This window comes from Danio rerio, chromosome 5, assembly GCF_049306965.1.
Source record: "Danio rerio strain Tuebingen ecotype United States chromosome 5, GRCz12tu, whole genome shotgun sequence".
In the NCBI taxonomy this organism is placed as follows: Eukaryota; Metazoa; Chordata; class Actinopteri; order Cypriniformes; family Danionidae; genus Danio; species Danio rerio.
The window spans coordinates 12,839,763-12,853,167 of NC_133180.1; the positions used below are offsets into that span (position 1 = coordinate 12,839,763).

Below are 13,405 nucleotides of genomic sequence, written 5' to 3' on the forward strand. Positions count from 1 at the left end.
GGACCATTTATCTTGCTGTATTTGCAATTATAAAATTGTATGTATATTTTTACAGTAAAACATAACGTAATTTTACAATGCAACTTTAAACTACAGTAACATACTTAACGGTCCTACAGTAAAATACAGTTCATATTACAGTTAAATACTGTGTAATTTATACAAAGCATTGTTACGTTATAGAACGTATTAATTATTTGTTTGCTAATTTTATATATATAAATATTATATATATACAGATTTGTGTTTTGTTATGCATTTGGAGCTGATGTTGTGTTGTGCGCTGTGGAGCATGCGCAGCTTTCTCTCTCTCTCTCCCCCTCCCTCTAGAGCTGCGCTTGATTGCGGTCCAGCCGTGTTGCGTGTGGGAGCGTATATAAGCTGGAGGAGAGGAACAATGGGGAGATCTTTCTGCTCGGTGCAGGTCGCAAATCTCCGTCGTCGTCGCTGCTGTTGTTCCGAGCGTCTCCTATCTCCTGCCCCAAATTGTTGGTTGACTTGGTGTGAATAGATTGATTTCTGTTACTAATTATTTTCTTAAACGACTCTCTGTTAAATGTGAATCTATTGGCTTTTCTGATTAAATACCTATTTATATATATTAGTTTTGGAGAAACAGAAGCGGTAGGTTGGGAATCGCCATTTACTTTAAAACGTTTTCTCCTGGTTTGTGGTAGCAAGGGAGAAAGGGAAGCTTGCTGTAATTTTATTTGGGGTACTTTTATTTGAGCAGGTAAGTTAGAATTATTTCCCCGCAAGTTAGCTGTCTTTTTGTTTATTATTTTGGCCTGGATTCCCTTCCGAAGAGATGCTTCTATCTTTGTTTTCTAAGTAAATAAATATTGTTACTACTTGATCAGCGTTGTGATTATTGTGAGTTGAGACAGGAGAAGGGGAAAACCCTAAATTGAGTATTTGAGTTTCTCTTTATTTATTTTTTTACACTTGTTATTGTTCCCACCAACCCTAGACTGGTCGGGACGTAACAGCATTAACAGTGTATCTCAAGCAGTTGTTTTTAGAATTACAAGAAAAAAATTAATTGTGAACTACACACTGCCATTACCTGTTTCTTTGTGTAATCCTGTGGCAGAAACACTTCCATTAAAAGCAATTCTCAACCAAACCCTCCGATTTCTTACCTCTTGGTCGATAGGACACCACGGCCACAGTGAGGTGGATCTCTCCAGGATAGAGGTCTGGAGAGGAGCTGATGGAGTAGTAGCGCGGCTGTAGGAGAGGCAGCTGCGTCAAGAGTAGGGTGGAGGGGATCTGGAGGGATGGAAACTCCTCCAGCACCTCCACCATGGTAGGATTATTGTACCACTTCCATTCCTCGTACTCCTGCAAACCCTGAGGAGACACAAAAATGAAGGCCAGAACATCAACATGACGTTCTCAATAGCCCTGCTTTGGCACATAAACGGCGGTGAATGGCAGACTTTCAAAACATTCAGCAAGCACCTTGTGTTGTGGACTGTCAGCGTTGTAATTTGCGTAAAAGTATTAGTCATGTTAAGCTGAAAAGGTTCGTGGTGCACTCCCCATCACATCAATCCAAACCCATGCATTTATATGAAGATGAAAGGTTATTTAGCACAATATTCTGGCTGTTCTTTTTTTATTAGACAAACGGAGATTTGCTACAGCTGTCAAGCATATGAAAGGCACCGAAATCTGTACTTTACACAAAATGAGTGCTTATACATCACAGTTTTTGTATATTACATATTTTGGAGCACTGCATATTAGAATAACACAGTGTGATGCTGGAGTAATAATACTGAAAACTATGGGTTTTTACTGAAGGATTCGGAAATATATAACTTCCAATCCCTTTCAGCATGGATTAACTTTTACCCATTTCTCATCATCCTGTTTCTCATTATTTAAATAAAGTTAACACATTGCTTAATATAAAAATGTTCAGTGCATTTGCCTGTCTCTTTATAACTATTTTCAGGAGCCACCAAACTAGGTCAGAGGTCACGGAGATCTTGAGTGGAACTGAGTGGCCTAGGAACTCATTGCGAGTGTTGAAGCTGGCTTCTGCTGATGAAACTGCAAACTATCCTCAGTTAAATTTGTTTATTTATTTGAATCTCTGACTCCGACTCTTCTTTATCTGACAGACTGGTCATTCTTTGGGTTAAAACTGTATACCATCCCCACATTACTGTACATGGAAAGCTGTGATCTAAAAAAAATGTATATTTTTAAATCAGTTTAATCAATTAAACGTAATGAGCATAATAGGCTTCTATAAAATACACTTAAAATGAAAGATTATCCCCCCACCCAACCAAATAAAAGGGAAAACACATAAGCAATAATAAAAAATCTGTCAGTGGTGTGATTTGCGTAAATATTAGTCATGTTAAGCTGAAAAGGTTCTTTTCAGATCTGCTTTTTAAAGATAAAATTCTGTCAGCATGCACTCCACATCACATCAATCCAAACCCATGCATTTTAATGAAGATGAAAGGTTATTTAGCACAATATTCTGGCTGTTCTATTTTTTTTATAAGACAAAGACTACAGCTGTCAAGTGTATGAAAGGTACCGAAATCTGACTCTACACAATATTAGTGCTTGCATATCAGTTTTTAGAGCACTGCATATTAGAATAACACAGAGTGGAGCTGGAATAATGATGCAGAAAACTCAGGGTTTTACTGTATATGGTAAAACTCAAAGCTGTGATTTTAAAAATAATAACAAAAACAATCTGTTTTTAATCAAATAAGCGCAGTGAGCATAATAGACTTCTATTAAAAATACATGTAAAGTGGAAGATTATCCCCACCCAACCAAATAAAAGAGAAAACACACATAAACAAACAAAAAACTGTCAGCGGTGTGATTTGCGTAAGTGTTAGTCATGTTGGCATGAAAAGGTTCTTTTCAGATCTCCTTTTTAACGATGAAATTCTGTCAGTGTGCACTCCCCATCAAATCAATCCAAACCCATGCATTTTTATGAATATGAAAGGTTATTTAGCACAATATTCTGGCTGTTCTTTTATTTTATAAGACAAACTGAGATTTGCTACAGCTGTCAAGTATATAAAAGGCACCGAAATCTGTACTTTACACAAAATTAGTGCTTATATATATATCACAGGTCTTGTATATTAAAGATTTTCGAGCACTGCATATTAGAAAAACACCATGTGATGCTGGAATAATGATGCTGAAAATTACGGATTTTACTGTATATGGTAAAACATGTATTTTTTAAATCAGTTTTCAATCAAATAAACGTAATGAGCATAACAGACTTCTATAAAACACATTTAAAATGAAAGATTATCCCCCCACCCAACCAAATAAAAGAGAAAACAAATAAGCAATAATAAAAAAAAAACTGTCAGTGGTGTGATTTGCGTAAATATTAGTTATGTTAAGCTGAAAAGGTTCCTTTCAGATCTCTTTTTTAAAGATGATATTCTGTCAGCGTGCACTCCCCATCACATCAATCCAAACCCATGCATTTTAATGAAGATGAAAGGTTATTTAGCACAATATTTTGGCTGTTCGTTTTTTTTTTTTTTATAAGACAGAGATTTGTTAGAGCTGTCGAGTATATAAAAGGCACCAAAATCTGTACTTTACACATAACGAGCGCTTAAATATCACATTAAGATTTCATATGCCTGACATGGTTTCAATTTACTAGAACTTCTATGTTAAGCTGCTTTGACACAATCTACATTGCAAAAAGTGCTATATAAATAAATAAATAAATAAATAAATAAATAAATAAATTAATTAATTAATTAATTAATTAATATGAATTGAATGCGGCTTTAATATACTGTACAGCGATGCACTGTACATTTTTGTACAACTTTTTCATTTTGTTTGAAAATGAAAAAGTTGACGTCAGAGCCATTGTCAATGTCCAATGTCTAACATAAAATTAACCTAAAATCAACCAAATATCAACGTCTAATCATGTTACACCTTGACGTTGTGTGGATGTTACCACTATGACATCTATCAGACATTGGATTTTGGTAACTTTCCATCACAACCTAAAATCAACCAAATATCAACGTAATTTGACGTTGTTATTGGCCGTCAAAATCACTTTTTCGCTGGCTAGACACTGAATTTTGGTCATCTGACATCATGACTTAATAATAGTCTAACCTAATATTAACGTCTTACGATGTTGTGTGCCTGCTGGGCTCCTATACTTGAACAGAAAAAAAAAAAAATCGCATTATTGGCCTCATCGTTGCTGACAATCTGAACTTTCACATCAATATTCTGACTTGACTGTCTTGTAAACGAGTGAGTGCTGAACATATTGATTGTAATTAAACAATATGATGAAATTGTAAAGGTAAAAATGTGGGTTGATTGGTACTAGTAATGAAATTAGCACTTGTATTCAGCAAGGGGGGGTATTGAATTGGCCACAGCCATATCAACCTGAGGCCCAAGACCGGTTCCTTACTGAAGCTAAGCAGGGCTGAGTCTGGTCAGTAGCTGGATGGGAAAACTAGGTTGCTGTTGGCAGTGGTGTTAGTGAGGCCAGCAGGAGGCAACCAACTTGTGGTCTGTGTGAGTCCTAAAACCCCAAAATAGTAAAGGGGACTCTATTCTGTCTTTCAGATGAGAAGTTGAATCGAGGTCCTGACTCTCTGTGGTCATAAAAAATTCCATGGCACTTCCCGTAAAAAGTAGAGGCGTAACCCCGTTGTCCTGGCCAAATTCCCTCCATCAGCCCTTACCCATCATGGCCTTCCAATCATCCCTATCCACTGAATTGACTGTATCACAATTCATTCACACAAAGTAAAAGTATTGTTTAATATAGAGACACTAAATATATATATTTTTAAACTTTACAGAGGGGGTTAGTTTTTTTTTTTTTGCTTTAAGCAAACTGAATAAAACAGGTATAATCAAATATAATCACAAACCATATTTTTTTCACCCTATTTAAACATTTATTTTGTAAGACAGACTGTAGTTGCTCTTTGTTCAGTGTTCAGTGTCTCTGAATTGTGAAAACATCTCTCAGAATTCTTTCTTTTGATGCAAAAAATTTATAAAATATGTAAAAATGTATAAAAATGTATAAAATAAAAAATTTAACCTGATACAATGTCTTTTAAATGTAAATATTAGGCATTTCAGTAAAGTTTTACAAATATTTTTATGTAAACTATGAAATATGTTTTATTTTCTTTTTAGAGACAATTTAAGCTTGCAAAAGAGACTCGCCTTTTGAGAAAAATTATACAATTTATTGTATAAAAATTATATATTTTCCAGTTTGTTATATATTCCATTCATAATATTTCAAATTGAGATTTAACTACTAAAAAAATTAATTAATTAAAAAATATCACTGTATACATTATCATTTTATATATATTTTTATGGAAGAGTTAAAAAAACGTTTTGGAAGCAGTGTGTAAATGGAATTAACACAATGTAAGATCAAACGTATTTTTTAATCAGCAAAAATTTTGGAAACAAATTTAAGACAGTTTCAATGAATTAAAATTTTTTTTTTGGAACTGCATACTAGAATAAGACTGTGTGATGCTAAAATGATGCTAAACATTCAGGATTCTACTGTATGGTAAAACAGAAATGATACATACACATTTATTAATTTTCTTTCTTTATTAACCTGGGGTCGCCACAGCAGAATGAACCGCCAGCATATGTTTTATGCAGCTGATGCCCTTCCAGCTGCAACCCATCACTGGGTAACACCCATACACACTCATTCACATTTATACATTCATTGATTCATTTTCTTTTCGCCTTAATCCCTTTAATAATCTGGGTTCGCCACAGCGGAAGTAACCGCCAACTTATCCAGCATATGTTTTACGCAGCAGATGCCCTTCCAGCTGCAACCCATCTCTGGGAACACACCCATACAATACGGGCAATTTTAGCTTACCCAACTCACCTATACCACATGTCTTCGAACTTCGAATTGGAGAACCTGGAGCATACTATTGGTCCTAAATAGTATTTGAAAATAGAATTAGTATGTCCCAAAACGTAGTATGTTAAAAAGAGTATGCCAAAAGTTCCCGGATAGTTTTACGTGCAGAACTGTCCATACTCTCATCGCTGATATTACCCACAGTACATTGTGTGTTTGATGTGAATTCGATTAGAGGTACAAAATCACGTGAAAATCGTAAATATACTACAAACATAGTGGACGCGCTCGACCAACCGTCAAGTAGAGAGGCTACTGTAAAGATGTTTGAAAGACTTAATTAATATCTAGACCACTTGAAAATATTCAAATTATGTTTTCTGTGTTGTATTTCATCTGCAACAACAATACTGAACCTACAAATATGCAAATATGTGTTTGGACATTAACGTCTGAATGCATGATTATCCAAAGACCTGAGGAGAATTCTCTGCATGAAAGACTCGTGAATGGGAGATTAACCTGCTGCTGCTTCTCCAGTAAGGATGATGTGTGGATGATTGACAGGGAAGTAGTATGTTCCAAAGCTTGCATACCCTTCTGTTACACACTCAAAAGTATATATTTTTCTTTCAAAAATATTTTAGGGTGTAGCATAAGTATGTGAATTGTGATGCAGCAACTGTGAAAGTCACCATCCTCCATGACGTGAAGTCGGCTGAAAGAACGTCTGCTACAATCTGTCAATGTCCTGGTTCCCTCCATCCCTTCGTCAGAATCATTTGAACCACAAACAATGACTCACTAACTAAGTAACCGCTTTTAGCAACATTACAAAAAATTGCACAGAGCGTTTCAGTGGGAGGCAATGAAAAGAGAAATATTTCTGTGTCTTGGTGTTGACGCTCGTGCGACAGAGCAAAACATTCACAGAAAAAAAAAAGGAAGCGGAAAGAAGGGGGTTGATTTTCAGAGCTAATAAGTTATCAAACTGAGAAAATTACTGCCGATTTGAAGCGGAAAAGCCAAAGACACGTGCAGTGAGGGTGTAGAAAAATGAGTCTTAGATTGTTAACGGCTTGTATTGATGCAAATAATGTCTCACTCTAATTGGCTAAATACACGTGTGCAGGTGTTTGTTGTTTTTCTTACCTTGCTGAGCACCTCTAGTCTCTTTCTCTGTTTCTCGTTAGTGGCTAGAGGAGCAAACTGCTGCAACAGTACAGGACTAGGAGGGGTGGTTATGTCCAGAAAGTATTTGAAGGCCTGATAGATGGTGCACGGTGGAATACGACTCTCATCTGTCCAGTTGCTTATCACTCCTGTAGAAGATAAGGAGGTGAAATTTGTTAATGATGATTGCTCTGTGCAAGAAATCGACAATTATTTGCTATATTTTGGGTTTGGTTATTTTTTAAGTTTGGGGTAAATCTTTAACAGAAGTATTTTTATGTCGGATTTATACAGTAAAAATTCCAACAATGCAGATATTGCACATAAACCATCAAGACGTATACATAAAAGTCATAAATGTTATTGTTTACTTAATTTTACACTCATGTCCTTCTGTGTTCTTGTTTTGCTATGTACTGTTTAGCTGAAACAAGAATTATTATCCCTCCTGAATTACTAACCCCCCTGTATATTTTAGCTGATTTCGTTATGTCAATAAGCAAATCAATTGGAGCACTTTGGCCATCGTTTATGTATGTTATGATGTCTAGAATGACGATGTTTGTTTAAGTAGGGAACGTAACAAACTTCACTGAGAAATGATACTGGCTGAATCACTTTCAGAATTTTTTTTTCAAGCAGATGCCTAATAAAAAACATTGAGAGCTACAGTATTTAGACTCTACTCCACTTTTAAGAGCTTGAGGATTTAAAGTGGCTGACAATAATGTTCCTGTATGTTGTTGTACTTTAGAAGTGAATATACACGCACTGGCCATTTTATTAGGTACACCTGCCCAACTGCTTCTTGTCACAAATTTCTAATCAGCCAATCACATGGCAGCAACTTAATTAAATTAGGGATGTAGACATGGTCAAGACAATCTGTTGCAGTTCAAACCGAGCATTAGAATGGGGAAGAAAGGTGATTTAAGTGACTTTGAATGTGGCATGGGTGTTAGTGCCAGACGGGCTGGTCTAAGTATTTCAGAAACTGCTCATCTACTGGGATATTCAGGCTGGTGGTGGTGGTGTAATGGTGTGGGGGATATTTTTTGGCACACTTTGGGCCCATTAGCACCAACTGAGCATCTTGTCAACCACACAGCCTACCTGAGTATTGTTGCTGACCATGTCCATCGCTTTATGAGTACAGTGTACCCATCTTCTGATGGCTATTTCCAGCAGGATAATGGACCATGTCATAAAGAGTAAATGATCTCAGACTGGTTTCTTGAACATGACCATGAGTTCACTGTACTCAAATGGCCTCCACAGTCATCAGATCTCAATCCAATAAGCACCTTTGGGATTTGGTGGAACGGGCTATTCACATCATAGATGTGCAGCCGACAAATCTGTAGCAATTGGGTGATGCTATCATGTCAATATGCACCAAAATCTCTGAGGAATAATTCCAGTTCCTTGTTGAATCTATGCCATGAATGACAGTTCTGAAGACAAAAGGCGGTTCAGTCCGGTACTTGTAAGGTGTACCTAATAAAGTGACCGGTGAGTGTAGTTATTTTTTTATAGTAGTTTCTTGGTTATTTTTTGGTTTAAAAGGTGCTTTAGACATCTTTAAAGTACCTTGAACACTTCAAAACTGATAAACAGACACTGAAAAAAGTGCAAAAAAATGCAAATCAGGACACACATGCATGATCAACAGGTGACATGCATTCATATCAAGCTTCAAAAATATAAAATAGTCAATAAATGAAGTCAAAGGTATGTACTATTTGTGTTTTAGCGATAGCATATGTTTATATAAGGACAATATAACTGTTTAAGTCATTAACGTTGCTCAAAATCTCTGCTCTAACTCTCAAATCTAATCTTGTTTATTGTTAGACTGCTTTCATGAAGCTTTTTATTTTTGTTTTGAAATCCATGTCTTTTCTATTACTATGGTATGACCTAAACATGAATACTTGATGACTGTTTTCATTTCTGTGTCAACTGTACCCTTAAAATATGTCTTCTTTTGTTAAAATAACTCTTTTTTTAGCCCAATAATGGAGGATTGGATGAAACCACATCTGTGCTGATTGTCAGGTTAAGCAAAAAGAGCTGCAGCAACCTCATTTTCCCTTGGTAAAAGGTCACGGGCTGGTTTTCAGTCATCCTGACATATTTCTCAACAAGAAAAGGTGAGAAATCTCACTTGAGATAACCTTTTTAAAAAGAGACTGAAAAATCGGCCCTATCATTAAAACTGACTTAACACTGTACGTTCCCTGTCAGCACCACTAGAAATATATGTAATACTGCTTTATCAATACTAAAATGAGGGCACAATCCAAATGCAATTGCACTGTAAATTATTATAGATATTTGGATTAAACTGATTTTGGCAACCAAAATGTTCACCCACAGAGACAGACTGTTTGATGCTGCTACGCTGTTGTTTGATCCTTTGTTAATTCTGACTGAACTAAAAACATTTTTGATGTTAAATAATGTGCTTTTAATCACACGTCTACACTTACTGGCCACTTTATTAGGTACACCATGCTAGTACCAGGTTGGACCCCTTTTTGCCTTCAGAACAGCCTTAATCCTTGGTGGCATAGATTTAACAAGGTACTGAAAATATTCCTCCAAAAATTTGGTCCATTTTGACATGATAGCATCACGCAGTTGCTGCAGATTCGTCAGTTGCACATCCATGATGTGAATCTGCCTTTCCACCACCTCCCAAAGATGCTCTACTGGATTGAGAACTGGTGACTGTGGAGGCCATTTGAGTACAGTGAACTCATTGTCATGTTCAAGAAACCAGTCTGAGATGATTTACGCTTGTACATAGCGTGTTATCCTGCTGGAAGCAGACATCAGAAGATGGGTACACTGTGGTCATAAAGGGACAGACATGGTCAGCAACAATACTCAGGGGTTGACACGATGCTTGGTTGATATTAATGGTGCCAACGTGCGCCAAAAAAATATCACCCACACCATTACACCACCAGTCTGAACCATTAATACAATGCAGGATGGGTCCATGCTTTAATGTTGTTGATGCCAAATTCTGACCCTTCCATCCCAATGTCACAGTAGAAATTGAGTCATCAGACCAGGCAACGTTTTTCCAATCTTCTGTTGTCCAATATTGGTGAGCCTGTGCGAATTGTAGCCTCAGTTTCTTGTTCTTAGCTGACAGGAGTGGCACCAGGTGTGGTCTTCTGCTGCTGTAGCCCATCCACTTCAAGGTTGGACGTGTTGTGTGTTAAGAGATGCTCTTCTGCATACCTCAGTTGTAACGAGTGGTTATTTGAGTTACTGTAGCTTTTTTATCAGCTGGAACCAGTCTGGCCATTCTCCTCTGACCTCAACTAAGCATTTGCGCCCACAGAACTGCGCTTACTGGATATTTTCTCTTTTTCTCTTTCTCTGTAAACCCGAATAAGCCCGTCTGGCACCAACAACCACTCTAGGTTTAAAGTCACTTAAATCATATTTGTTTGTGATGAACTGCAGCGGATCGTCTTGACCATGTCTGCATGCCTACATGCATGGAGTTGCTGCCACGCAGTTGGACAGGTGTACTTAAAAGAGTGGCTTTTTAGTGTATAAGGGTTTAATATCATGTTTGAGGCATGCGTCCATCTACCCATTTGAGCCATTTAATTCTTTTTGTTCTCTGTTGAGGATTTTTTTTAAAATACATGATGCAATTTATCTTGTTTCACAGCTCTTGCGTTTGAACTCTTATGCCTTGTGCCTTCATTGTATATCCATTAATAAGGTATTGATTTTTTTTTTTTTTTAGAATATCTTAGGAAATTACATTACATGAAGCAATCACAAAAACAATGTTTTACAACTGCAAATACATCTCTGCTGTAGAGATGTCCAGTTTTTAACCATCATACTCATAACAGTTTTAGTCATTCGACAGAACTACAGTTCAAACTGCTGTAGTTAAGTCTCATACTTACAGTTATTATGGTCATTTTTGGTAAGTGTTATGAGTGAATGCTAGCTCAGTTTCCAGTAAATGTGACCTGTTCATCACTGTGGACCAGGTTACCCTGATCTTTAGCTCATCACGAACACCAGAACACCTGATGAACAGACTGTTCGGCAGAAAATTGCATACAGAGAAAACCTCTCATCTGTGTTCACAGCCGTGAATTTAAAATAATGTTTGAGAGGGTTTGCCAGACTTATCCGGACATAGTATAAGAAGATATTGTACGGACACAGTATAAGAAGCATCACATCTCTCTTCTTATTCTTATTTCATCTGGTTTGTCATTCCGTTCATTTGATGTCGATGCTGTCTTTTCCATTAAGATTTCAAAGCAGATTTTTGAAAGACAATCTTCAATTTGGATTGGTTTCAGATATGTGCATGTTTTTATAAGAAGAGGAATGAAATATATAAAAGTTTTTGACAGTTACCTAGAGCTGTGTTTCTTTCCTCCAAGAACTCCACTTTCACTATTTGATTGACAGGCGGCGCATCCTCCAGTTTCTCGATAAGAGTGGTAACAAGATCTTCATTGTTGCCAGGGAAAACGCCTAAATGGTCTCCAGGCAGGTATTTTAGGCTCTCGTGGTTGTTTGCATCAAGACGCACAAATATCGTCAATCGGCTGATAGACAGGAAGACAGAAAACATGGAAATGTTAAAGAGGTGCAGATTACAAAATATATATACATATATAGCCTCCTGAATTATTAGCCCCCCTGATTATTTTTTCCCTAATTTCTATTTATCGGAGAGAAGATTTTTTTTCAACACATTTCTAAACATAATATTTTACCAGATATTTTTCAAGACACTTTTATACAGCTTACAGTGACATTTAAAGGCTTAACTAGGTTTATTAGGTTAACTTTGTAGGTTAGGGTTTTAGGCAAGCTATGGTATAACGATGGTTTGTTTTTGTAAGCTATCAAAAGAAAATAGCTTAAAGGGGCTAATAATATTGACCTTAAAATGTTTTTTTTTAAAAAATAATAATAAAACCTGCTTTGATTCCAGCCGAAATAAAACCAATAAGACTTTCTCTAGAAGAAAAAATATTATCAGACAAACTGTGAAAATTTCCTTGCTCTGTTAAACATCATTTGGGAAATATTTAAAAAAGAAAACAAAAATTATTATTATAATAATTATAATTAAAACTAAAACAAATAATTCAAATTTCAACTGTATATTGAAGTTTTTCAAAAGTAAAAAAAAGTAACAAAATCATTTAGCCACAGTACAAGTATTTTTTTTTCATTGTTTATTGCTTATTTAGATTCCTATTAGCCACTATCAATGTAGTGGCTATTCTTACTGAGGTCTAACAAAATAAAACAACTAATTTATATTAATTCATTATTCAATTCAAGTTTATTAGTATAGCACTGTTCATATTACTTATTCTTTCATAGCAGCTTTACAAAAGGTGCAAATTAATTGAATTACAATCAAAATCAGAAAAGTTAAGAATATTAGTTACCATAAATTTATTTGTTACTAATAACTTTTATTTACTAGGAGCTAATACCTTTAACAGTTACAGTTATTATAAACATATTAAACCTTCAGTTATCAAAAGCAATACCAAAAACAAACAAAAAATACACTAAAGCATAATGATAGACACCAATACCACAACCAAATAAAAGACGACTTTACGCTAAACCTTATCTATAGAGTCCTATACAATAAAACATCATTTGAAATTGGTTTAAAACACCAAAAGTATTAAGTAAATACTGTTCCTTTAATCATCTTACATTATTTTGAGCTATTGTCAGCTAATTTAATCTTTCGGGTTTTAAATTGTTATTGGAGAGATTTTTTATTATTAAAATCAGTAATGTAAACTGTAAAAATATCCTAAAATTGACAGTTTTTCCATATTTTGTGATTCACGTTTTTTTCTTATTCACTTATTTAGGCTTTTGACTAGCATTACGGGACCCTGGTCTTTTTCCAACAACTTTTAACCTTTAAAAGTTTGAAAAAGTTATTTTTATGAACATTTGTAATAGATTAAAGTGATATATTGTCTGGGTTGGTATTGTTTATTATTTTATGCTGCAAAAACCCGGTAATAAATGTTAATTTACAGATTTAGGAACTCTGCATATTATTAAACAATATCTTGTTTCAAACTACTAAAACGTCAATAAAAATCACTTTGTTAATCTGTAGAGTTGAATTTTCAACATCAAAAGTCGACAGAGCAGTGATCAACATAATTGAATTCTCATCTATAAATAAATTAACGGACCACACAAAATACAGAAATTGTAAAAAATCTGATATTTTTTACAGTGTAGCACTATCTATCTGTCCACTGA

At 35.4% G+C, this 13,405-nt stretch overlaps 1 protein-coding gene across 3 annotated transcripts in view; it reads right to left on the reverse strand.

Moving 5' to 3' along the window:
- nos1 (nitric oxide synthase 1 (neuronal)) overlaps nucleotides 1–13,405 on the reverse strand; it is a 130,357-nt gene that overhangs the window by 15,068 nt on the left and 101,884 nt on the right. For all 3 annotated transcript variants that reach the window (XM_073951027.1, XM_005165053.6, NM_131660.1), the window contains 3 exon segments: nucleotides 11,504–11,697; nucleotides 7,073–7,242; nucleotides 1,143–1,353 (listed from right to left, as the gene is read on the reverse strand). In XM_073951027.1, the coding sequence (XP_073807128.1) occupies nucleotides 1,143–1,353; nucleotides 7,073–7,242; nucleotides 11,504–11,697 (575 nt within the window).